Source organism: Cucumis melo, chromosome 11, assembly GCF_025177605.1.
Source record: "Cucumis melo cultivar AY chromosome 11, USDA_Cmelo_AY_1.0, whole genome shotgun sequence".
NCBI classification, from domain to species: domain Eukaryota; kingdom Viridiplantae; phylum Streptophyta; class Magnoliopsida; order Cucurbitales; family Cucurbitaceae; genus Cucumis; species Cucumis melo.
Window position 1 is genome coordinate 26,882,079 of NC_066867.1, and position 27,244 is coordinate 26,909,322.

At 32.1% G+C, this 27,244-nt stretch overlaps 1 protein-coding gene and 1 non-coding gene across 2 annotated transcripts; both read right to left on the reverse strand.

Moving 5' to 3' along the window:
* Positions 1 to 18,569: 18,569 nt before the first annotated feature.
* Positions 18,570 to 18,662, reverse strand: LOC127144086 (small nucleolar RNA snoR114). The gene has a single exon (XR_007815710.1). It is a non-coding gene; the product is annotated as a small nucleolar RNA snoR114 (small nucleolar RNA).
* A 1,181-nt stretch (positions 18,663 to 19,843) lies between these two features.
* LOC103501881 (uncharacterized) lies at positions 19,844 to 24,719 on the reverse strand. Its single transcript, XM_008465616.3, has 2 exons — positions 23,531 to 24,719; positions 19,844 to 20,310 (listed from the first exon to the last, which is right to left on the reverse strand). The coding sequence occupies exons 1-2, from the start codon at positions 24,410 to 24,412 to the stop codon at positions 20,098 to 20,100; spliced, it is 1,095 nt and encodes a 364-aa protein (XP_008463838.2). The 5' UTR covers positions 24,413 to 24,719; the 3' UTR covers positions 19,844 to 20,097.
* Between the last annotated feature and the right edge of the window lie 2,525 nt (positions 24,720 to 27,244).

Below are 27,244 nucleotides of genomic sequence, written 5' to 3' on the forward strand. Positions count from 1 at the left end.
TTCGAAGAGCAGTACTATTGCTCCATCAAGGATTAATTGCATTCTAAAAATCACATTTACCGTCTTTCAAATGGACACACCTACACTCGAAAAGTCACGATTATTCAACGAAAGACATCACTCGAAAAATTACAACTACTCAAAGGATATTGAGATGTTGACAATCCTACATTATGAAAACAAAGGATAGATGGACTACTTTTATATTGTCAATTGATTTTGATTTTGAGATAGAATCTCATAAAAAAAAATATAAAAATTCATATCAAAGATTAAGAATAAAAGAGATAAGTAAATTATTTAAGTCTTTAGTAAAGATCAGAAAGAAAATTAAATAAAAAGAGGTTTTTTTTTTTGAAAGTGCTTTGTACTTATCTATATTTCATTGGGTGGATTAGAAGCAATTATCCAAGTTTTGTTATTGTGATATCACATCCATATATTCAACTGTAATATATTATTACACACGTATAATTGGGGCCATCTGTAAGCAATTAAACTCAACATATATTTCGAAAGATTTGGGGTTATAGATCAATTCTCAAGCGTTCTTTCAATTGTCTCACAAGTATTGTTCTTATGGATTATTGTAGGTTTGAATTTTTATACATTGACTTCTAAGAAAGATATATCATATAAAAATTACTAAAGTTTAAATCTACACAATCTAGAATGAGATGAGATATAGCTTTTTGATAGGCAAATAATAGACCAATAGGTCATGTGGTGGTCGACAATTGTTCTAATACATGGAAGTTTTTATTGTGCTACAACACCACCTATTATTAGTAGGATTCGATATGACGTATGTTATTCAATAACCTTCATCAAGCATTTGATATGAATCAACAAGAGCGTTTTAATCTCTTTAACTTATACCTTCAATTTCAAAACTTACAAAATATATTTTTCCATAGACTCAGTGAGATGGAAGGAGAAATTCGTTGAATGGTAAAATATTGTTACCGAATATTTATAATGTTGGGAAAGCAAAGTGAATATCGGATGTATTTAATATTTAGATTAGAATGAATTGGTTTTTAAAACTTTCAAATTAATTGGATTGAAACTATAAAGATAGATGATGTTTCATCTTCAATTTTTACACATATGAAAGTTAAATTCGTAGTTCATCATTTGATGAGTGTTGTTTGAATTTGACCAGGTAACAACTCATTTGAATTATATTTAACAAATATTTCAATTTTATATTATTTGAATTTATTTTGTATTTTGAAGAGCTACTATGTTATTAGACTATATATAAAGAACAATTTGTTTTCTCATTTATTGTATCTCATTTTAATTTGAAGATCAGTTCTCTCATTTTTTTTTTCTTTTCTATTGATCTTAAGTTCAATTGGGAGTGGATATATATTACCGGAGTTCTATTTGATTCTGATAGTTTGAAATTGCAGTTCTATCCCAATTAGTTATTGTATTTTGTTGAGAGCTTGTGCAACCCGACCGTATGGTATGAATAATTTTCTTCAGGACAATGCTTATAAGAAAAAAGTTCTTTGACTATCATTGACGTCAAGATCTTGAGATCTTTTTAGTTGTTTTAGTTTCTAAACCTTGTTATTTATACTATCCAGCTAACTTACTCTTAAAGTTTCAATATATACTATATCATATACAATTGTATATGTATTGTGATTGTTGTATTCATAGTTGAAGTGCAATCAATTGATGAGTGTTATTTAGTTTTTATATATCCATTTTCCAACAATATTTAGGTTATAATAAAGAAAAAACGATAATGGATAATAATTATTACATTGAATTCAATGTTGAGAGGGTAGGAAGAAAGAACACAAATTATATTTATATACCAAAGTTAAAATGGTATTATGAATATAAATCCCACTTTGTTAAATAGGTCTTTATCAAGTGTCACATTCCTCTTTGAGGGTTTGATAGTGGCCTAACACTAGCTAGAGAGCACAAAATGTCATTCTTTATCTTTTCTTTTTACTCTTTTTCATCCGTTCAAACCAATGAAAGAGAAGAGATGAGAAGAAATAGAAAGTGAATGAGCTTTATATAGCCTAATTATATAAATATCCACATTAAGACTATATATAATATACGTCTTTGATTCCATCTCCATATATATGTTTATAGAATTTTCTAAGCCATTGTTTAAAAAAAAAAAAAATTCTCTTAACTAATTAATAATGTACTAATCATATATCTAATAATAATCTTGATTTATATATATCGATGTCTTGTTTTACATTTTCATTGGTATGTCAAGAGATTCCCATATTTTCATAAAGTCCATCACAAGATGAAATATAAAACGACATTTTCAATATATCTAGAGAAATATACTTAATATAATAAAATTTTATAAACGTTAAACCAAAAATTAATAATAAAAAAAAGTTTAATCTCTTAGAAAGGATAATTTAAATACTTTTTACAAATTCTATGTATTTATATCATTTTTTCACAAGGTCTAACTACACATTTAAATTTAATTCTTATAATTGTAAAATTTACAATTTACTATTTGATAAAATCTCATAAATATTTTTTTATTATTACTAAATTTTTTATCAATATAATCTTTAAATTTTAATACTTTTCAAATCATAGAGATAAAATTTACCATTTATAAATATGTTCATAAATATCTATATGATCTTGACATTTTATGAAATATTTTTATTAAATATATCTATAAAATTGAGTACTCAACACCTTGAATATCTTAATGATAATTTTATTGTAAAAAAATCAGAATCAAATAATGCATTATTTGGGTTAAGTTTTTTTTTTTTTTTTTTTGTCACTATCTCCACTTGAAGTAGAGATTCCTCAAGGTAGGTCCTTGTAGAATACCTTTACACGAAAAAAAAATGCTTATAGAAAATGTTTCTACATTCATATTATAGTGTTGCATGGGACCTAATATTGAATAATATCTTTATATTATATATATAAGAATGAACAATATCTTTTTTCCTAAATCATCATCATATATTGTTGTTAATGGTTTCCAATTATGTCAATCTCTTAGCCATTTCTTTCAGAGTTTCCATTTTTCCCACTTGTGAATGAAATGAAAGCATTAAGAGATTTATTAATTATTTTGTCAGGAACTCTCTAGATTATTATTTTAGGTTTTTAGGATTATTGTTGGTTTATTGTGTTAATTTGACTTTTATATAATGTCACTAATTTCAATTTATAGAGGAATGACTTTGAAATTTTTGTTGTTTTTTTTTTAAAAATCTTTAATAAAGCTCGAAGGATTTCTTCCAAGCAAATAATAATAAAATCTTGATTGAATAGTGTTCTGTCTGCTTGTGAAGTTATTTAACATTGTAAGTTTAATTGCAAAATCACATTTACTTATGAAGTACATTACACTGTATTCAAATGACTTGAGGAAAATCTAAATACCTCAGACTTCCCAGACTAACTAAATTCTAAAGGTTAGATTATATTTAGTTTTAATTTTGAGTTTACTTGGATTGATTTTTTTTTTTTTTTTTAACGTTTTCCTTAAAAATTCATATTGATCCAATTCAATCTAATTTTTTTTTAAGGCTAACTAGAGAATAGTAAAATTAGGGGTCTATTTTGGATAAATGATAATTTTATTTTTAAATTGACAAAATAGCAAAATAAATAATTTTTAAATAATAAATGAGAGAACAATGCCTTAAACGTTTCTACCTAATTGACAAATGTGATTTCTAAATACAATTCTAACAGAATCCATAAATATCCTATAATTAATACAAACTATGCACCCACACTTAAATATTCTAATTTCCCCCTTCCCCGAAAAGAAAATAAATCATCTACTACAACATACCACATCTTCTGCATGCAACCACCTCACATCTTCTGCATTTACTTCTTCACTTTTGAAAACCCCAGATTTTTCTTGTGCCATCTTCTTTCTTTCATATCTTTGTTCCTTCATATCTTTGTTCTTTCAAATCTTCAATTAACATCTCTGTTGCTTCAAACTTTCGTTCGTGCGGCCATCTCCGTTCTTTCCTCCATTTCGGTTGACTCTTAAGATCGCTTTCCACCGTTTTCTTTTGGCCTTCGTTCAGGTATGCAAACGTTTGTATTCAACCGTTTGTTTCCTTTTGTTTCCCTTCAGGATAATCCGCTTCAAATTCAACATTATTTTTCAGGTTTGCTATATTATTTCGAGTTTTCGAATCTTCATCTGAATCTTCAATCTTCAAGTTTTTCATCTTCAGGTTTGCTTCGCCGTTTTCAATACCTTCAATTTTTAATCTTCTGTTTGTTTTCAAATCGGTGAGTTATTCTATTTTCTTCTTTAGATTTGTCCCATGTTGTAACATTCTTTACATCTGTTTTCGATGTTCTTCTCTTGACTAGTGTGTTCTTCTATTTTGAAAATAGAGTACTAAAATTTTTTTTTCCACTTAAATGTTAAATTTATAGATACAATTGAATGTATATTTTATATTTTATTTGTTTATTTTAATCTTCCTAAAATAAAAGGCATAAAATGTGAACATATATGCTCTTTATTTTAGGAAGATTAAGTGGGATTTGTTGTGTGCTTATAAATATATATTGTTCTTATAAATTTTAGAGAATATAAAGATGAAAAAGGAGAAGGAAGAGGTTAGAACAAGAACAAATGATCGGTTAAAAGCGGCGGAGATTCAATTTTGAATCTATAATTCGAAAAATAAAAAATTGAATCTTTGAATTTATTTTTCGTTAATTTCTTAATTTTTAACCTAATAATTCATTATTGCATTATCTTTGGCATGATTTTGAGGAGGGATTCAATTTTGAATCTATAATTATAAAAATAAAAAATTGAATATTTGAATTTATTTTTCGTTAATTTCTTAATTTTTATCATAATAATTAATTATTGCACTATCTTTGGCATGATTTTAAGAAGGGATTCAATTTTGAATCTATCATTCGGAAAATAAAAAATTAAAATTGAATATTTGAAGTTATTTTTCGTTAATTTGTTGATTTTTATCGTGATAATTAGGGGATGTTGAAACTAATGACATATGTTTAGGATTGTTGGAACAATATAACAATTTTTTTATTTAGTTAATAATTATCATAAGTGAGTGTGTTTACAAATACACTGTATTCGTGATATGTGATATTTTGTTTGATTTTTGATCTCAACAAATATACTGTATTTGTATATGGCAATTGTCATCAGTGGAGGGGTAATTTCGGGCCAAAAAAATGGAAAAATATTTATGGCAGTTAGTTTTGCCATAAATCAAAATAATATAACAATTTGTTATTTTTCTTTTTTTTATCCTCATATTTGCTATTTTCACGATTATCCCTTTTTTTGTATATGAAAATCAATTTTAGTTCTTAAACTTCCATAGAAGTAACAATTTAACAATTTAGTCCATAAACTTTCGTTTGTAATAATGATTGTGTTAGAAATGACTTGTGGGCTTTGGCCCAAATAACAAAGTTATGTTGTTTGTCCCGCATTGCTAATCTTCGAATTGGAAAGTGGGTATATATATTTAAATCTTCAATTAGAACTTTAAACTAAGTTGGTGGTGATAGTATAACCTTGTCATTTACCTTTTTATCCCTTACACTTTTGTTTCCAGGTAACAAGCGCGCCTCTCTATAAATTGGACAGAATTCACATTTGGTTTCAACACACTAAAAACATTCTTCCAATTCTCTCTTCTTCGATGTTATGAGCACAGTTGTTCGTCACGGGCACAGTAATTACCTTTTGATCGATTTTCTCAAATTTTCCAACAATTTGAAAGCAAATCAACGTCAATCAAGACCTCTAACAAAGTTCTACCCGAATTATCCAAGCTAGAGCCACTAGACGGAACGAACTACCACCGTTGGTCCTAAAACCTGTTGATCTTTTTTGAGCAGCTAAAAGTTGACTATGTTCTTACCACCGATTTGTCGTCTGATCCTCTAGCTACCACTCTAGCACCTTTTGATCCATAATCATCCAGGGACCGTCTGCTAATGCCGCTAAACAAGTAAAGAAGGACCAAGTGATTGATCCTGAGAAGTATGCAAAGGACAATAAAACTGTTCATGGGTATCTGTTGAACCACATGTCAGACTCGATATTCGACCTGTTCGTAACTCAAAAATCTTCCAAGGACATCTGGAGCACCCTGGAATCTTGGTATGAAGGAGATGATGCTGGACGGAAATAATATGTTGTTGGAAAGTGGCTGCAGTTCCAGATGACAGACGACAAGTCAGTTGTGGAACAAATACTTGGGTACGAAAACCTGGTGGCGAATGTTCTATCTGAAGGCATGAAGATTTGTGAAATAGTTCAAGCAAATGTCCTGCTCGAGAAGTTTCCTCCGTCCTGAAGCACAAGAAGAAGGATTTGAAACTTCAGAAACTAATCAATCACCTGCGTACAAAAGAAGCCAACAGACTGAAAGATAAGTTAGCCTCTAAAAATTTAAATTCAGTTAAAGCTAATGTAGTTGAATCTTCTGCTGTAAACAGAGACAGGACGAAGCAGGATAAAGGGCATAATGGGAAAAACTCAGAAAAGAGACAATTTAAGGCTCTTGAGGGAGAAATCAAGAAGCAGAAGCTAGTCTGTTATGTGTGCTGAAAGAAATGACACGTCATACCAATTCAACCAAAGGAAAGGGAGACCAAACCAGAAACCAAGACCTCAAGCCAATCTTGCAGAACAAGGCGACGAGGTCATAACAGCTGTTGTGGAGGTCAACTTGATAGAAAACAAGACTGACTGGATTCTCGATACTAGAGCCTCGAGACACTTTTGCACCAATTGAGAACTTCTCCATGACTATGAAAATATTGCAGAAGGAGAATACGTATTCATGGAAAACTCAGCTACTGCAGAAGTAATCGGGAAAGGAAAGGTTATTTTAAAATTAACATCTAGAAAAACTTTATCTCTTAGTAATGTTTTGTATGTCTCTTCCCTACATAGGAACTTGGTTTTTGGGAGTCTGTTGAATCGGGCAGGTCTTAAGATTGCACTAGAAGGTGACAAGGTTGCCCTCACCAAAAATGGAGAATTTGTCGATAAGGGGTATATGTCCAATGGTCTATTTGTACTTAATACTGTTTCCATGAATGCAATGTTTCTAGTTTTGCCTACATAGTTAAATCTATTGATTTATGGCATGGTAGACTAGGGCATGTGAACTTTGCATCAATTAGGAAGCTTAAAGACTTAAGACTTATTAATACTTCTGAATCGCATGAAACTGATAAATGTCCTGTTTGTGTAGAAAGTAAGTTCTATAAGAAACCTTTCAAACCAGTTGAATCTATAAGTACTCATCTATTAGAATTAATTCACTGTGATCTAGTCGTTTTTAAAAACACTACTAGTAGAGGTAATAACAATTACTAAGTATCTTTTGTTGATGATTTCTCTAGATTTACTAAAATCTACTTGATAAAGAAAAAAAAAAGATGAAGCTGGTAGTACATTTTTAAAATTTAAGGCAGAAACTGAAAACCAATTAGGAAAAAAGGTAAAGAGATTAAGATCAGATAAAGGTGGTGAGTATTCTGATAAAACTCTTAAAGAATTTTGTGATTCAAATGGTATTATTCATGAATTTACTACTCCTTACTCACTACAACAAAATGGTATAGTAGAACGGAAAATATAACACTTACAGAAATGATGAATGTCATGTTGTTAAGCTCTGGTCTATCTGATAACATGTGGGGGAAGCTATTTTGTCTACGTGTTTTGTTCTTAACAAGGTTTCCCACAAAAGACTAGACAAAACTTCCTACGAACTCTGGAAATGACATGCACCAAATCTCTTCTACTTGAAGGTCTGAGGATGCTTGGCTAAGGTACCATTTCCTGCATTGAAGAAATCTACGGTAGGGTCTAAAATCTTTGACTGCATATTTATCGATTATGCTCAAAATAGTGCTACATATAAGTTTATATGTTTAAATGATAAAACTATAAATGAATCTAAGGATGCAGAATTCTTTGAACATGTGTTTCCGTTAAAGCAATCTCTGTCTGTTCCTTGCCTATCTAGAAGTATGCATGATCCTGAAAACTCTTTAATTGTTAGTGAAACACATGTTTCTGAAACTGTTAATACTTCGAACGTAGGATGTGAATTAGAACCTAGGAGAAGTAAAAGACAGAGAACTGAAAAACGTTTTGGTCCAAATTTTCTAAACACCTTTATAGTAGAAATGCGCGATGAAATTGACTATAACTTCACGAATTTGTTTTTAATAGATGAGGATCCTAAAACTTACCAAGAGGCCCTGAATTCTATTTCTATTCCCTGTTCCGACGAGTGCACGTCTATACTGGGAAGCTGCGTTAACCTTGAGGAGCAACTAACATCACGATTAGCACCACAGTCAACCGAAATTGCTTTCAGAGCAGTGGTTCGTCATGACACAATAATTACCTTTTGATCGATATTCTCAAATTTTTCCAACGTATAGTTCCCGAAATCTCAATTTTATAACAATTTAATCCTTAAACTTTACTACTTTTGAGCTCTCTAAAACATAACGATTTAGTTCCTATTGTGTAGAAATGATGATGAAAAATTTAGTGATATTTCTTGCTTAAATAAATCGATAAACTACTAATTAAGGACTCGAGAATTCTACAAAATACAATTTTATGATAAAAATTGACATCAAATTTTGATGAATTTTAATTATTTATGTTAGGGACTAAAATGTTACAAATTTGAAAGTACATGAATTAAATCGTTACAAACCAAAGTTTAAGACTAAATTGTTACTTCCATTAAAGTTTAGAGACTAAAAGTGTTTCATAAGTTTTTTTAAAAAAAAAAATTTGAGGCCTAATTTGGTAACTATTATTTCAGTATTTTTTCTCTTTCGAAATCCTTTCATAAAAAACAAAAATCATATATGGTTGGTAACTAATTTAAAAACAGAGTTTTTTTTCTCATCCTTAGTTTCCTTTCATAATTTAAAAAACAATTCTTGTTTTAAAAAAATGAATTAATTGCTAAACACGCCTATTTTAAAAAAATTAAAAACCAAAGAGGTTGGGTGCATAAATAAAAAAAGCAAAAACAAAAACAAAAACAATTGTATATTTAGCACGATGATAAAATAATTGCATAAATAGCACAAAAATGAGGTAAAAGACTAAAACACCTACATCGAGCCACCACTTTGGACGCTTCTTCCCGAATTTCTCAAATTAAAAATTATTGCTGATAGTAGCTATCAGCTATCACTGATAGATTTCAAATTGAAAAATGATTGTTTCACATATTTTTTTTTCCAATTTTCACACGTTGAAAACTATCATTAATAGCTACAATCAGTGACAACTTTCTATTTGCCACTATTACAAGTATTTCTTTTCGATTTTCTCAAAATTGAATGCTATCGTTGATAATTGCTTTCAATAATAGTAGCTATCAATGGTAACTTTTAATTCAAGAAATGTGCTATTCAATTGATATCGTTGATAGCGATTATCAACAATAGCATCTATATCATTGATAGTCACTAAAGTGTAGACTAACTTTCAATTTGGGAAACATGCTATCATTTGTTACATTTAAAGAATATCATTGATAGTTACTATCAGTGTTAACTTTCTATTTGTCACCATTACGAGTGCTCCTTCTCAATTTTCTCAAAATTGAAAGTTATCATTGATATTAGGTATCATCGATATTATTGATATATCAGCTATCAACGACAGCTTTTAATTTGAGAAGTACTATTAAGTGATATCATTCACAACAACTATCAGCAATAGCTTCTATCAATGATAGTTACTGAAGTGCATACTAACTTTCAATTTGATAAATATGCTATCGGTTGATATCACAGATATCTTCTATCAGTGATGTTATTAACAGTAGAAGGGTGTCATAGATAGCATCTACTAAAAGTATTTAATTATTAGTGATAAACAATATTAAGATATTGTCAATATAAGTGATATTCCTAATAAGATACTATAGATGATATCAAGGTAACGTTTCTACGAAAAGACATTGTGGTTGTTTGTTTTAGCATAAATTGATAAAGGAAAGAGATAGAATTAGCATGCTAACAATGATACCTTTGAATCATTGATAACATTCGATCCATGATAATTTCTATTATCGATTGTATTAATGATAGCAAGCTTTATTTACCTTAGTGATAAATATCATATGATTTTATATTTTATGATCAATTCATGTTATTAAAAACTTTTAAAATTAGTATAAAAACATGGACCAAAGATTACAGCCGAAAATATGGAAGAGGTTGGTTTGTTGTACTTTGGTTTTCACCCTTCATTATAAAATTCTGGAATGCACTCCTAACAATATTTACATTAATCAAACTTTGTTAGTTACTTTAATGTTTATTAGATTTTTATAAAATATAAAAATGTAGATGTCAAATACAAGAACACGTGAAAATGTCAAAAGATTGACCGATATTGAATGAGGGAGTAGGAACTAGAAAGAGATGGGTAGTAACAATAAGAAAAGAGGGGAAAACATGGAAGCGACAGATGCGGATCAGGGTGCCCTTTAAACAGCGTGTTGTAAAGTTTGAATAATAATAATAATAACAAGAAGGGGTAAGTGACCTTAAAAACTTATACAATACAGCTCACACTTTTCATTGGGAATCCTCCACTTTTTTGCTTGTCAGATATGTCCTTAAATTCCACCAGACTCAATTCATTCTAAAATTCTTCTCTCCTCTCTTCTACATTCTAAACCAACCAAATCCCCACTTTTTCTTCTACTTTTTTGGTATTTGGGAACTTCAATTTCCATTCTTTTGAGATTCTAAAACCTAACACACTCCCAAAAACTTTTAACTACAGAAGGGAACCAAACTCAAACTTTGTCCAACTTTGTCAAGTTGTGTGTGATTCAAATGTGTGTCTGTCATCTTCAATCTTCCTTTCCCAAGGAGTAGAAGTGAGGGTGAGTAAAAGAGTAACAAAATTGCTTAATTTTTTAGAGTTGATATTATTTAGTTGTCTAAGTTATGTATACTTTTCTGAGGTAAAAAACAAGCAATCAACAAATGTTACTATCAACTCTCACAACAACTACACATGTCAGTGAGAAAAGGCATCAACTAAGTATACCATCAAATTATATTTTGTTACTATCAATCATTTTAGTCTTTGCTTAACTTGCATGGCTTGAAATTAATTGTGGGTATATCCACAGGCTAGATATATATTATTTAAAGTTAAAATGAGCATATATAGTTCAACTGACATAACGTGAAGTGATTGAGTACCAACTATTAAATGACCAAAGTATATGAGATTTGAATGTCCACAAGATTGTTAGCAACATTATTGTATCCTTTGTTACAAAAAGAAAGAAGTGGCAGCAGCAGCATGAAATGAAATGAGTGAAGGACATGCAAGTGCCTTTTCAAGCATGGACATATTGTCTAAAGTTTCAAATGATGATAATTTTCTTCGAAAATGATCTTGATAACAAAAGAGAAATGGGTAGGTGGAATGCATAATTGATTTGATATAGAAGACATAAGGTGCATGGTCCCAAATCTACTATAAATTTTGCTTGTCCTTAGGAAATCTAGACACATAAATTGTAGCATAATCGATACATAGGCTAACATTTATGAGGTACATAAATATTTGAGTGCATCCCATTTGTTTTCGTGGATGTCATTCACCTTTGTCTTCTTGTTGCATACAACATCAACACCTTTCTTCTTTACTCATTATCTTAAAAAAAAAAATCCTGCTCAAGATGTGCATAAACTTTATATTGGTGACACTTAATGAGATAAGTAGATAAGTATGAAAAAAAAAATTGCACCAACTAGGAATCATCAAACCCAAGTCTGTATCGTGGCGGGGAACTATGCCACTTAAGTTTGACACATCACTTTAATAGAAACAAAACATAACTTAGAAATTGATCAAAATCCCAAGTGGGCAATTCATATAAACAAGTGTACTATAGGCATTAACCCAAAACTTAATTGAAATGAAAGTTTTTTAGTACTTTGGTAATAGATTAGCCTTTAGTGTTGTATGCGACTTTTACTTAATTTGTTACATCCAATTATGTTGATATATTAGTAGGTGTTTCAAAAGAGACTCGAGAGTTCGAAAAGCTAGCTAGCTTAAATAACCAACTTGCATCATAAGTTTTAAAATTAGGTTCATTGTACTTTCTACGTGAAAGACAAAAAGAAATCTCTCTCCCAAAGTTAACCATTTCTATTTTGGTTTTTGGTTTTAGGTTTTTTTAGAACTAAATCTAGCTATATTCTCCCCATTTTTTTACAATGTTTTGCATCTTAATTTCTCAAATACAATAACGATTCAATTTTTGGATGGAAACAAAAATCTGTTTTTCGAAAATACATTTTTTTAGTTTTAAAAATTTAACTTGATTTTTGAAACAAAGTAAATGAAATTTAGAAGTAAAATTAACGTCTATATGTTTAATTTTAAAAACTAAAATGATTATGAAAGGAAATATTAGTAATTTAATTTGATAAATCTATTTTTGAATTATTTAAATAACTACATTCCAATTTTTTATATCTAATTTTTTTTTATTTTTATATCGAACTTATTTTCAATTTCAACAATTCAGGTAAAAAACAAAAAAGGAAATGATTTTTCCACTGGGAGGAGGAAAATCATGTCAGTATACATTATGGGATGAGTTGAAAAACTAATTTTAAGTTTGTTTGAGTTCCTTTTTTTCCTTTAACTTGGTTGGAGTTCTTAGGTTTTTTGATCTATTCAATTCAACCAACTCATCTAACCCAAACCAATCCACTGAAATATGATTAATAATATAATATATGAATGGATCAAAAGATAATTTACATAAATATATAATAAAATTAAAAAATATTTACGACCTACATAAAAAAACAAAATTCCATGAAGTCAAGTAAAATATTTTTATAATTTTTATAGGGACAAACAAGACCTATTCAAGATCAAATACAACCCCCTATGTCGTCGATCCCCGAAAGAAAGCTCTTTATTCAATGATCTTTGAACCCTGAATTCAATGATCTTTGATCCTTTATCAATCAGGATGATGATAATAGGGGAGGTGGAAGACAGTTGGGCCTTGTTCATTAATGTCCATTTTCATCCAAATTTGATCCTACTACGTTTGATTTGCGCTCCCGCAATCTTTATGACTTTCCTTTTGATAGGGTGAGTCGAGGGCCTTCAAAGGTTGGAGTCAGACTTTCCTTTCAATATCCCAGATGATTCGTTACTTCTATTTCTTCTTCTTCTTTGCAATCTATTTATCTTCTCTTCCAGATTTATTCATCTCCTCTACCAAATTTTATTTCTTATATTTTCAAACTATTTATTCTTCTATTTAAATCCTCTATTTCATCTTCACCATTTTTGACAAAAAATCTTTGAAGCTGCTTCATCTTCCTCATGTTCAAGAATATCAAGATCGTTTAAATATCATTTTGACATGATCTAAATTATCGCTTACCATTGTCAACACTCATTTATCATGGTCAACATGATCATTTAAATTTGAAGTTTTTTTCTTATCGTTCAAAAAGAACTACATGATCGTGTTAATATGGTCTAAACGATACTTAATATAGTCAACACGATCATTTAACATGGTCAACACGATCATTAGATTTGAAGTTTTTTACGATCATTTATATTGGACTACACGATTGCTTACCATAATCAACATTGTCGTTTTCTATTATTAATACGATTGTTTAGCATGGCCAACACTATTATTAAATTTGAAGTCTTTTTCTCCATCATTAAAAAAGAACTGCACGATCGTGTATCATGACTGTAGTACACGATGTTTAGAAGAAGATTACTCGTGCACGCGTATAACCGATTAATCGCGTGTTGACTGAAGCATTTTTTATATTTTTCATTGTAGGCCGATGAAATTTTTTCATTTTCAGAATTTTTCTATACAGTGTAAATATTTTACTGGTTTGTTATATTTAAGAAAAAAAATCCTTAATTTTATTGTGATAGAGATTAAATGAGCAAGGTGGAAGAAAGACCGAAATTCTACCATAATTGCAATTAATTAACAATAAACTCTAAACCGAAATAAGATTAAATGTAGGTTTTTTAAGAAAAACATATGTTCGAAGCTCCGATTGATGCTTGAACTGAAGGGAAAAACATCAAAAAGCATGCAGCAGCGGAAGAAAAGGATCATGCTTTACTCTATATGCATCTAAACGATTTAGAAATTAACTTGCAATTACTAAATGAAAGACCTAAACGATGAGAGAAAAAAGGTAAACGATGAGCTTACCTTTGTAGTTCTCAACTTCTTCTTTTGCTCCAAAGCTTCTTGTCTGCCTAAAGATCACATGCAAAAGACAACCATTAAGTTGACCTACTAATCTCATGACTAAGAACTGAGATGTGGAACTCGTTTCTATGAAGGAAATCTTTTAGAGAGAAAGAAGGATGTAGATGAATCCTTTAGAGTTTTTTTTTATATGAGAATCATCATCATTTCTCATTCTGAAATGAGAAGTATAAATAGAAAAATTACATGCAATTTGCATGCAATTTATTTCGTATAAACTCAACACCTAATTAATCCATTAACTATTAATGGAATTAATGGCTTCTAATTGCATTACAATCTGCCACATTTCCCACTAACGTTTAGTAGAAAATATATTTAGTCAAAGAACAATTTGGTCATTTTGATCAATTTAAGTCAAAGTCAAACTTTGACTTTTCTTAGTCAAAAGTCAACTTTTGACTTTTTACTATTTTACCCGTCTTGACTAATTCTAACCTCTCGAGTATAAATCCACATTCATTTTTCTAAAATTCAAATCATATTTGAATATAAATCCGGTCAAAGTTTTGTTTTCAAAGTCAAAAGTCAACATGTTAACTTTTACAACTTTGACCGTTTCAAAACTTTCCAAGCTTTTAAATATGAATCTATATTCATAATTATTTAAATCATATTTAAACACAAAGCTTAAAGTTTATATCTACCGACTTATATCTTATATACTTGTCGGTTTCTCTCTCTTTTCTTAATTCGAACAATTCGAATTATTCCAACATATTGTTCTTAGTTGAATCCATATGAGCCAGTAGGGGAACCTAATGGAACTATAGATCATGGGCTCCAACGATTCAAGATTAATTGGCTAAACTCTTTTAGACCAAGCTTAATCAACATTCGTAAACTAATGAGTCATTCCACTAAAAACTCATAGTTGCATTCCCCTCACTATAGATATATTTCTGTCCACCTGATATAGCTGAAATACGATTTTACCCCCAAGATTACATCTTGCTCCTTAAGACCCACTGATCCATTATTGAATAATTGGTTTAAGGTCCAACCTATAAACCTAAATCCTTCTCGGGCCAATGAGAAGGTGGGGCCCCTTGTTCAAAACTTGGATTCAATCCTTAAGGGAACAACCTATCTACTATCCTAGAAGTGGATAGGAGTGAATTCCGTCTTGCACCCTATGTCCCTAGCTATCCACTCGGTCTTATCCCTGAAATGGGAGACTTATTGGGCCAGCGATGATGAGCTGCCCTCACCTATGCAGATCTAAGGATACGAAATGAACAGAAGTTCATAGTTAGCTCAGGATTAAGATCAAATTACCTAGGTCATCATAATTGAAATAGTTAATTTATATAGTTTACGGCGTTATAACTAAAAGTGACTATTTCGTGGTTCCAGTCTTATGCAAACCATTTACATAGGATGTCCCACTCCCATGTTTCTACATAAATGATTCAGGATTGCATCGTTTGTACTAACTACGGAGCGGGCAACATCCATAGTGTTTTTCCAGAATAAGGTGCCCAACTTTATTCATACACTATAGACTATTTGAGCTATTAACTCGAACTTAATCCAAGTTTATGTCTCTACATAAAGTTCAAGTGTATTGACAAACTCAGTAAAATAGCCTCGGGACCTTAATTTATTGGTTTTAAGATTAGAGCATTCAATAATAAATTTTATTGAATCAAATAACAAAGTATGAGTTTTAGGACATAAATTCCAACATAAACCACCACTAAGATTAACCTACTATCCTCCAGACTCAGAACTGGGTTGTGGGACCTATTGGATGAAGGAAACCGACAGAGAGAAAGAATATGGAAAATAAATATGGAAAAATTGGTTGGGTTTTTATTTTTTAAAAAAATTTATAAAAAAGACAGCAGCCTAATTTTTTTCTTTAGAAAAAATGTCAAGCCCCAACCTTAATGCCTCAAGAACCCAATTTATAGAGAATTCACATGCTTGCATGTGCATGCAAACACATAGGCTAACAACACATAACCTACTAACCATTAGTGGGCTTAATGTCTTCATGGTGTGCGAACACCTAGCCCACTATAGTTAGTGGGTTTATTCAAATAAATATTAAATTTTTCCACTAACTTTGGTCAAAGGGTAAAATTGTCATTTGGTCAAAGTCAAACTTTGACTTTTGAAACCAAAAAAGTCAACATTTTAACTTTTTACAATTTTGTCCGTCTTGACTAATTTTGACCTTCCAAGCATGAATCCGCATTTATTTTATCAAGATTCAAATCACATTTGAATATATTGACGATCAAAGTTTGAGTTTTCAAAAGTGAAAAATCAACATTTTGACTTTTTACAACTTTGACTATTTCCATCTTTTTCGAGTTTCCGAGTATGAATCCACATTTATATCTTTAATATTTAAATCCCATTTAAGCATAAAGCTCTATTAGTAATCTAAAAACTGACGATGATATCACATATACTTGTCGGTTTCTCTCTCCTTTCCTATTTCAAACAATTCAACTCATTCCATCATACTATTATAAGATTATTCCATATGAGTTAGCAGGAAAACGTAATGAACCTATAGATCATGGGCTCCAACGATCCGAGATTAACTGGCTAAATTTTTTTATACCGAGCTAATCAATATTCGTTAACTAACAGGTCATTCCACTAAAGTCTCGTAGTTGCACTCCCCTCACTATATATTTCTGTCCATTTGATATAACCATGATTAGTAAGTTAATCCTTCACAGGTTGTTCGTAAGCTTAAATGAGACAAAAGTACCGTTTTACCCCTAAGATTACATCTTTTTCTTTAAGTTTCACTGATCCACTATCGAACAATTGGTTTTAAGGTTCAACCTATAAGCCGAATCACTCTCGGGCCAATGAGAGGGTGGGGCCCCTTTGTTCAAGACTTGGATTCAGTCTTTAAGGGAACAATCTACTAACCCTAAAGCGGGTAAGAGTGAATTCCGTCTTACACCATATGTTTCCAACTATCCACCCGATCTTACCTCTAAAATAGGAGGCTTATTGAGCCAACGCTAATGAGTTGCCTTCACCTATGCAGATCTAAGGATAATCTCGTGTGAACCGGAGTTCACAGTTAGCTCAAGATTAAGATTAAGTTACCTAGGTCATTAATAATTGAGATAGTCTGTTTTAAACAGTAAATGGCGTTATAACGTAAAAGTGACTATTTCATGATTCTGTCTTATGTAAACCTTTTACATAAGATGCTCCTAATTTTATGTCTCTACATGAACGATTCAGGATTACATCGTTTGTATTAATTACAAAGCGGGCCGCATCCATAAGATCTTTGAATAAGGCGCCCAATCTTTATTCATATACTATAGACTATTTAGGCTATTTACTCGAACTTAATCTATATTTATGTTTCTACATAAAGTTCAACTTTACTTCAAAATAGCCTTGAGATCTTAGTTTATTGGATTTAAGATTATAGTATTCGATTTCTCAATAATGACTTTATTGAATAGAATAGGATTACAACTACGAGTTTTAGAACATAAAATTTCAAACCTATCCAAATTTTGATTTTATTAAAATTAGTGATTGCAATACTCAAGTTTCAAATTGATGTTGTGCTTGCTTTAATTTACATTTCCACTATAACTTAAAAGAGTTTTGTTTTTCAAAATATTTTTGATAGGTATATAGCACTGTCAAATTAATTCATCAACCAATTCAACCCAATTTTTAGAAGTTTAGATTGTGAAAATTTACGGTTTAAAATTTTCAATTAGACCTAAAAATATCACATCCTTCAACTCAATCCTCGAACAATTTTCAAGTAGTAGATAATTAATGGATAAAAAAAATATTACTATAACCACTCATTGAAACTAACAAGAAATTTATAGGACTTTTTAAAAGGAGAAAAAAGAATATCATACAACATTTAGAAAACAGGTCAACAAAACAAATGAACATACAATCTAATAAAAAAAAACTCAAGATAGGATCGAATTTTAGGGTAATGTTTTAGAAGCGGCGTCTCAAAAACATAAAATGAAAAATAAATTAGAGAAAACATCAATTTCCGTAATATATTTGTGTAAACTATTCCATTTTAGTTGGTTTGACCAACAAACAAACTAACTGTGAAAAAGAGAATTATCAAATTCATATCATATAATAAGTATATTATATAATTGTATAATTGCATAAAATATTTTTCAAAAATTACAAAAAAAGAAAAAAGAAAAGAAAAAGAGAAACCCAAAGCTCAGGAACGCTTTATTATCGTCTTATATAGTCAGACGGGTGTGAAAGACCCAGCCATCACGAAGAGCGTTAATTTTTTCATCATAGCATGGTTCACAATAATTGCACCAGCCGGGAATCGAACCCGGGTCTGTACCGTGGCAGGGTACTATTCTACCACTAGACCACTGGTGCTTATTGATTATGTGATTGTTAAAAATTATAATTAACAAAACTCTGCCTTTTCCTTTTTCTCTCTCTGAGGTATATAATTTTAGAATTTCTACGACTACCTAAGAAATTTGTTTCTGCTTGTTTGCTGCTCATCTTTCAATCTTCAAATGCTAATGATTTAAATGTCTTATTGTCTCTTTTTCTATTGATTTTTCTTGGATTACTTGAGATATTCTGTTTCTTTTTTGATGTAGTGTTTGATTTCGTGGCTCTTGGCCGAAATAGGAAGGTTTTTTTTTTTTTTTTGAAGCAAAATTTGATGTAGTGTTCTGGTTGGGTTTAGAAGGAAAAAAAAGTTCTCAAGCTTCTGTTGGGGTGGGGGGGTTGTCTTCTGAATGTGACTGCGATTCTATGGGGTAGTTTTTGGGTTTTCCGGGAGAAATAGAGAATAAATATGAACCAGAAAAATTGAGAATAAATATGAACCAGAAAAATTGAAAAGAATCGTCCAAACACCATCAATATTTTAGTAACTTTATTGGAGCATTTCTAAAAATAACAAAATAAATCAAAATATTTACAAAATATATCAACATTGTCCTATCGAATTAATACTAAATAATTAGAAATTACCATAACAAAAAGGTTCTTAATTTCAACTCACAAGGATTTTGTACCGAGAACTTGAAGAAATTGACAGATTTTTAAGAGGGTAAGAAAATAGAGCTACGACAGCGATGAGGATTGGCTTGACATCCGAAGTGTTGTTTGTGAGTACCACCTTATGGTCCATTGAAAAGATAAGGAATGCTATAATTTTTTAGTTGTAATTCCACTGATTTCTTCAGTGAATAATGTTCATATTTTAGCTTCTTGTGATGCTCTCTTTTCACAAGGAGCTTAGGCTGTGTTTTTGTGTGCTCTGCTCTAGATCGGAGTTACCATCGGAGATCATCTCTGCAGTTTTACTTAAAAATCTAATCGGAACATTAATGGAAGTTAGTTTTCACTAACTATCAGGAATCTAATATCTAATAAAAATGAAATCAATGAAGGCCGACTCTAAAACAAAACAGTAGTACAATTGTTCTAATGCCAACACAACCATAAAAACAAAGTAAAGAGAAACAGATCAAAATTTCATATATTACCATTATTAAAAACCCATCACCAACGTGTAGAATACAAATTATAATTTAACTTTGGTGTGTGTACTCCTTTGACTTCAAGTGGTAGCATGTGCATTTTTTCTATTTTTGAGACAATCCCTCCTGCCAAAATTCTCTGCAGCTCCAAAAAGAAAGCTGTCTCTTTGTTTCAACTAATGCAAAAAAGAAAGAATATTTTCTCTCCTCCTCTCTGCTTCCTATTTTCAGGTTCCGTTGTCGCTGCTGCCGCCATTGAGATCGTGGAAGAAGGATTTTAATGCTTCGTATGTCGACCAGCAAATAGCTGCAGCCGGGGCATGAAAGAGCATCCTTGGAACCCATCCCCTCATTAGCCCTCTGTATCCATCCTTCTTGAGTATTGTTCGAATTACGTCCCTGATTGACCCACTTTTGAATCTGTCGCATCCACAAACACCCTGTGCGTCATCCATAAATGTGAAAATTAAGGTTAGGTTCTCACTTATACATTCAGCTATGGATCTAGGGGAGGCAGCACATAAATTAGCATACAATTTTCGATACATTCCATGTGTTTGAGATATTCAAAACTTCATCTGATCACGTATCCTTTGAACGTTCATGTATCGACAATGCATCTTAACTTTTCTATGGTGGTACAAAAAGAAATATACTGCTATTCACCTTTCAATTCACATGTACTCCGTAGCAGAGTTTACTATATTAGCAGTTTTCAAGTTTTCCATGACTAACCAATTAAACAGATACCTCCATAACATTTGAAGGTAAAGAAGGAAAACAACAATATTTTGTTTTGGGTGTAAGAAAAGCATGTATCTGTTATAAAAGAAGTCACATATGTAGGGGTTGTTCTTATCCAAGAGAAAACCAGGAAGACAGAAGCTATAAAAGAAGTCCACTACTCAATAAAAGAGAAACGGAAAATTCCTAAGAGAATGTGCTAAGCAAACATGGTCCAATTGAATCCAAAATACGAGACAAAGGTTTTATATATCCAAACATATTTCAATTATAATCTCCCCATAACATTGTTTATAGCAAGATAATTTAAATTAACACATCCAAAATTGAACACGCTGAGGGCAGTGAATGTTAAGATGTTTGATATCTGAATACAGCAGTTCCTATAATTGAACACATAAGAGTAGTGAATGTTGTTTAACTCAGAACACCTAAAAACTCAGGTAGAGCATATAAACAAATTTCAGCACGACGATTTTGTGGTTTTGAAGATAACAATTGCAAGTAGAAACTTAGTACACAATCAGCTTCAGTTCATAAAACCTTCAGAGATCCATACAGATAGATAAGGTGAGTTGGGGTTGGGAAATGGATTCCCCAATCCATCCCTGACAACCTCCTAGTCTTGAATTTTTTTTTTTTTTTTTTATGAGATGTATGAAAGTACACAGGGGGCAAGAGTCCAAGACCAAAGGAGTTGCAATATATTTCTCCAATTGGTTATAAGAGAAGTAAAATAGAATGCATAAAAAAGAGAAGTACATTTACACCAAGTCATGTCTAGGTAGATAGTAAGTTCCCATATTGCATCACATGACCTTTCTTTTTCTTTGAAAATATTGTTTCTTTCTTTCCAAATTGTTCATAAGAAAGCACGAATAAGGTATCTTAAATCACCAATTCAACCCAAAAGCTTAAACTAGTAGGTGAAGGCAAATGTAATATAATATCTAACAATCCTCCTCACTTGTGGGCTTGAAATGTCACGAAAGACCCAACACATGGAAATCAATATTAAATGGGGAAGGAAATAATGTTGCAAGTGTTTGAACACAGAACCTCCACAGGCCACCTGCTCTAATACCATCTTAAATCATCAATTCAACCCAAAAGCTTAAGTAAGTAGGTGAATACAAATTTAATATAATATTGAAAAGTTATACAGGTCATTGGTGTGGAAAGGTGGCTCTCACAACATCAAATGGGACAAGATTATTAAACCTCATTCCCACGGAGGGTTAAGAAATTCAAAGCATTGAACACAAAAACAAGGCACTCCTTTCAAAGTGGACTCGGTGATATCACCATGAGGAAAATGCTTTCTGGAAACAGATCATTATAGCCAAATATGGTGCAATTTCTCACTTCCATTGACCCAATACATCTTTCACAGATACAATCAAAGGTCCATGGAGACCCATCCTTTAACACCTTGATCTCATAAAGGATAGAATCACAATCAATGTGGGGAATGGAAATAACACCTCCTTTTGGAATGATTGTCGGATTGGTAATGCCCCCCTCTCTACCCTATTTCCTCGCCTGTACATCTGACTACGGATAAATTGGCTACTCTGAGCAACTTTTGGGAAGAGAATCATGGATGGAACATCTCTTATAGGAGAAACTTACAAGAGGGGGAATTTGAAGATTGGCTGGCTTTGATGGATCTTCTTTCTACCGTCACTCCTACTACTTCTAGAGACAAATGGACTTGGAACCTCGACAAAAATGGGAACTTTTCATCCAAATCATTGGCAACGGATTTGGATACAAATGGACAGGAAACAAACTCTTCCCTCTTCAATGCAATTTGGACTGACTTCTACCCAAAAAGGTCAAATTCTTTTGGTGGGAAATTGGACACAACACTATCAACACAAACAATAAAATCCAGAGGCACCACCTGCACACACTGCCCATTCGCCCCAATGCTGCCACCTTTGCTTCTCAGATTATGAGACCCGCAACCATCTCTTCTTTCACTGTGATTATGTTAATCAATTTCGGAAGGAAATAAATCACCATCTCCTTTGGCTGGTCAACCCCTTTGGCCTCTACCATACGACATTCAAAGAATTCTCACATACATGCTCATGGGGCACCCTTTCAACAAACAAAAAAAAAATCATATGGTCTCGGTGTAGGTTGGGGTCACAAAAAAATAATTGTGATGAGTTTCTTGGACAATTAGAAGGGTGAGGATTTGGAAGGGGAACAATGAGGAATTTGTTCCCTTGATAATTTGTTTAACAAAATGTTTATAGATTGGTCTAGTGTTTAATACAAGTCATGCAGAGAACTTAGAAGGGATATGGCCAACTACCTAGGATCTATACAAGTTACTTTTGCAACCAATTATAATAAGGTCGCCACATGAGAAAAGTCTAGGTGCACAGAAATATGCCCGAACACTCGCAATATCCCACCAAAAAATGATTAAAATATAATTTCCACAAAGCTTTGAAAATAAGAGCAAAGTATTTTAATTTTAAGCACTTTCCCTTTTCGTCAACACCTAGCTTAAGGTCTATCAATTAGAGACATCAAAGGCTTTCCTTGTTCAGCTCACTTGAGGATTTGAACGTGCAACCTCTGGTTAGTTGTAACTCAAGACTCAAGAGACTACAAAACCTTAGCCAATGAGACTGCCCCTTAGAGGCCTCTAATTATAAGCATTTTTAAAAGGACGTTTATTAACATAACAGTTTGATGCCAGGTACTAGCAGTTTCGCTTTTTTACTAATCACTCAAGCAAAAAGGAACCTTGGCTCAACAAGTACATTCAAATTTAAAATATATTTTTATAGGGGATGTCCGTGACCTTAATCTTGCTCTAGAAACACTTTATCTCCTATTCTTAAAATCTTCTCGCAAAATTAGCAGAAGCTACAACCAAATCATTAAATGGGGTACCTGGCATTGTAATTGAGTCTTAACCACATCGAGCGGCGTTGTAACAAACGCAGCTGAAGCTCCAGCAACAGCTCCAGCCGTCGCATGAACAATCCACTGTTCATCATTCACACTTTCTGGGGAAACCTCCATCAAACCTCTCTTTGCAGCTTCATAAGTAGCAAAATGCACAGCGGTAAATGGTGCATTCATCAACACCGTAGTTCTATATGATGCATAAAATGCTTTAAACCCCTCATCTCTAAGAACCTTTCTGATACAATCCAAAACTCCCTTGTAGGGATTATTACTCAACTGCAGCCTCTGTTTAACCATATCCATCGGTGTGAACACAGCATCACTCGCCACCGTTGCACAGACCCCAGAAGCAGCATGAGCAAGAGAATTATTAGGATCCCCACCAGAGAAAAACTTCTTACAATTCTCGTAAACTGTAAAATACACAGCATGTGCTGGTCCAGCTCCAAGACCCATAGCACCAATACCACGATAAAACCCAGCAGGTCCCTCTGATTTCAAAATTGACCGAAGGGCTTGTCGAACTCCAACAGATTTAATTGGACAAGAACCAAGTGCTTGCATATGGGTCTTGACGGTATCGATCGGGAACATAGCCATATGTTCAGCAGAACCAGCGATTGAACCGGCAATCATGAACTGCCAGAACCGAAGACCATCATGAGCTGACACCACAATCTCGGGATGGAAATCTGGAGGCGACGGTACCGGACGGAAATCCGGACTTTGGAACTTAGTCGTGGCTTCAGTCGCCTCGGTAGCCATTGCAAAACGAAAACCGAGTTCAAAATTCGCAGAAAAATCAGAAAACAACCTGGAAGTCAACCAAAACAAATAACAACAATGAGTTGGGATTGGGGTCATAAACCAATCCAAATTCCAACAAAATGGGAGGAAATCAGTTGAACCGCGTCTTCATCCCAACGGCCAAGAGGGTAAACGAAACGATGATGTTGAGTTTCTGGGAATGCTTAGCAGGTCGAGGGAAGAAGAAGAAGAAGAAAAAGAAGAAGATGATGATGATGATGAAGATGAAGAAATTAGTAGATTATTGTGTTGGTGGTAGCTTTGAAAAGTCATAAGGGTTGCAGGAATTAGGGCTTTGTATAGTTTGAAAGAAACGTATTAAATTGAAAGTATTGTGTTTGATAATTATTCTGAATTTGCCGTCGGCGATCTTTCTTGAAGAAGGCGGTTGTTATGGACTAGGTAGAAGCCACCATTAAGGCCCATGGTCCATTTTCAAGGCCCACTAACTCACAATTTGAGTCTTTCCATTCATTTTCCAGCCATTGAGGCCCATTGAACTAAAGGTGTGTCCGTATAGTGGAATTCCACGTGTTGTTATATCTCTTTCGTTAAAAAAGAAAAAAGTAAAATATCTCTTAATACTTCTAATTGTTATTTTTTAACGTCAAATTAACCACATATATACATGCGTTTCATACTAACATGAACTTAACTAAACTAATATAGTATTTATATTATAAGCTTTAAAATTTTATTGATAGCGATTTAGCTCTACACTTTTAACTTTGTAAAGATTTAATCTATGTCCTATCAATACTAACTTGCTTATATTATAAATCGTTTCAAATTTCAAACTAAATTACTACTCGTTAAAGTTTAGTGACTAAATTGTTTACAATTTTTAAAATACAGAGTTTAAATCTAACCAAGTAGGAGTGAGGCAAAGACTAACTACGATTATGATAATCACGTCTGGCTAGTGTAAGTATTGTTTAAAAGTCCAAAATTAACTATAGTAAACACTATTTAAAAACTCCATTATTTGCCATAATTTTTACTATTTTACATTCATCACTATTTTCTTGTGTTGGAATTTGTGTCCTAAAACTCGTACTTTGTTATTTGATTCAATATAATTTATTATTGAATACTATAATCTTAAAACCAATAAATTAATGTCCCGAGGCTATTTTACTAAGTTTGTCATATGTAGAGACATAAACATGGATTAAGTTCAAGTTAATAACCCAAATGGTCTATAGTGTATGAATAAGGTTGGGCGCTTTATTCTGGTTAAACACTGTGGATGTGGCTCACTCTGTAGTTAGTACAAACGATGTAATCTTGAATCGTTCATGTAGAGACATGGGAGTGGGGGCGTCCTATGTAAATGGTTTGCATAAGACTGGAACCACGAAATTGTCACTTTTAGTTATAACACCATAAACTATAAACTGACTATTTCATTTATGATGACCTAGGTAACTTGATCTTAATCTTGAGCTAACTATGAACTTCTGTTCATTCGATAGTATCTTTAGATCTGCATAGGTGAGGGTAGCTCAACATCGCTGGCCCAATAAGCCTCCAATTTTAGGGGTAAGACCGAATGGATAGCTAGGGACATAGGGTGCAAGATGGAATTCACTCCTACCCACTTCTGGGATAGTAGATAGGTTGTTCCCTTAAGGACTGAATCCAAGTCTTGAACAAGGGGCTCCACCTTCTCATTGGCCCAAGAAGGATTCAGGTTTATTAGGTTGGACCTTAAACCAATTGTTCAATAATGAATCAGTGGGTCTTAAGGAACAAGATGTAGTCTCGGGGGTAAAACAGTATTTTGAACCAGCCGAGATTACGAACAACCTGTGAAGGATCGACTTGCCCATCATGGTTATATCAGGTGGACAGAAATATATCTATAGTGAGGGGAGTGCAACTAAGAGTTTTTAGTAGAATGACTCTTTAGTTAACGAATGTTGATTAATTTTGGTCTAAAAAAGTTTAGCCAGTTAATCTCGAATCGTTGGAGCCCATGATCTATTGGTCAATTAGGTTCCCCTACTAGCTCATATGGATTCAACTAAGAACAAGTATGTTGAAGTAATTCGAATTGTTCGAATTAAGAAAAGAGAGAGAAACCGACAAATATATATTAGATATAAGTTGGAAGATATAAACTTTAAGTTTTGTGTTTAAATATGATTTAAATAAATACGAATATAGATTCATATTTAGAAGCTTAGAAAGTTTTAAAGCAGTCAAAGTTGTAAAAGTCAACATGTTGATTTTTGTTTTGAAAAGAAAACTTTGACCGGATATATGTTCAAATATGATTTGAATTTTAGAAAAATGAATGCGGATTCATACTCGGGAGGTTAGAATTAGTCAAGACGGGTAAAATAGTAAAAAGTCAAAAAATTGACTTTTGACTAAGAAAAGTCAAAGTTTGACTTTGACTTAAGATTGGTCAAATGACAAAAATACCCCTTTAACTAATTTCTTAAACACTAAATGCTAGTGGGTGATGTGGTAGCCAATTATGAATTAAAAGACACTAATTTCATTAAGAGTTAATGATTTGATTAGGTGTTGATTATATATGAAATAATTTACATGCAATTTGCACGTAAATTTCATATAAAAACTACTCATTACCAAATGAAAAAGAGACGATGTTAATCTATAAAAAAAAAAAAACCTAGACGATACGCTCCCATCTCTCTCTAAATTTCTCTCGCATAACCGAGTCCCACAACTCTGTTCTTGGTCCTAAGCATAGTAGGTCAGCTTGGTGGTTGTCCTTGTTCGTGATATTCAGGAAAAGAAGCGTTGGATTAAAGAAGTTCAGAACTACAAAGATAAGAACATCGTTTACCTTTTGGCTTTTCGTTTAAGTTCATCGCTTAGTAGATGCATGTTAACTTCTAAATCGTTTAGATGCAT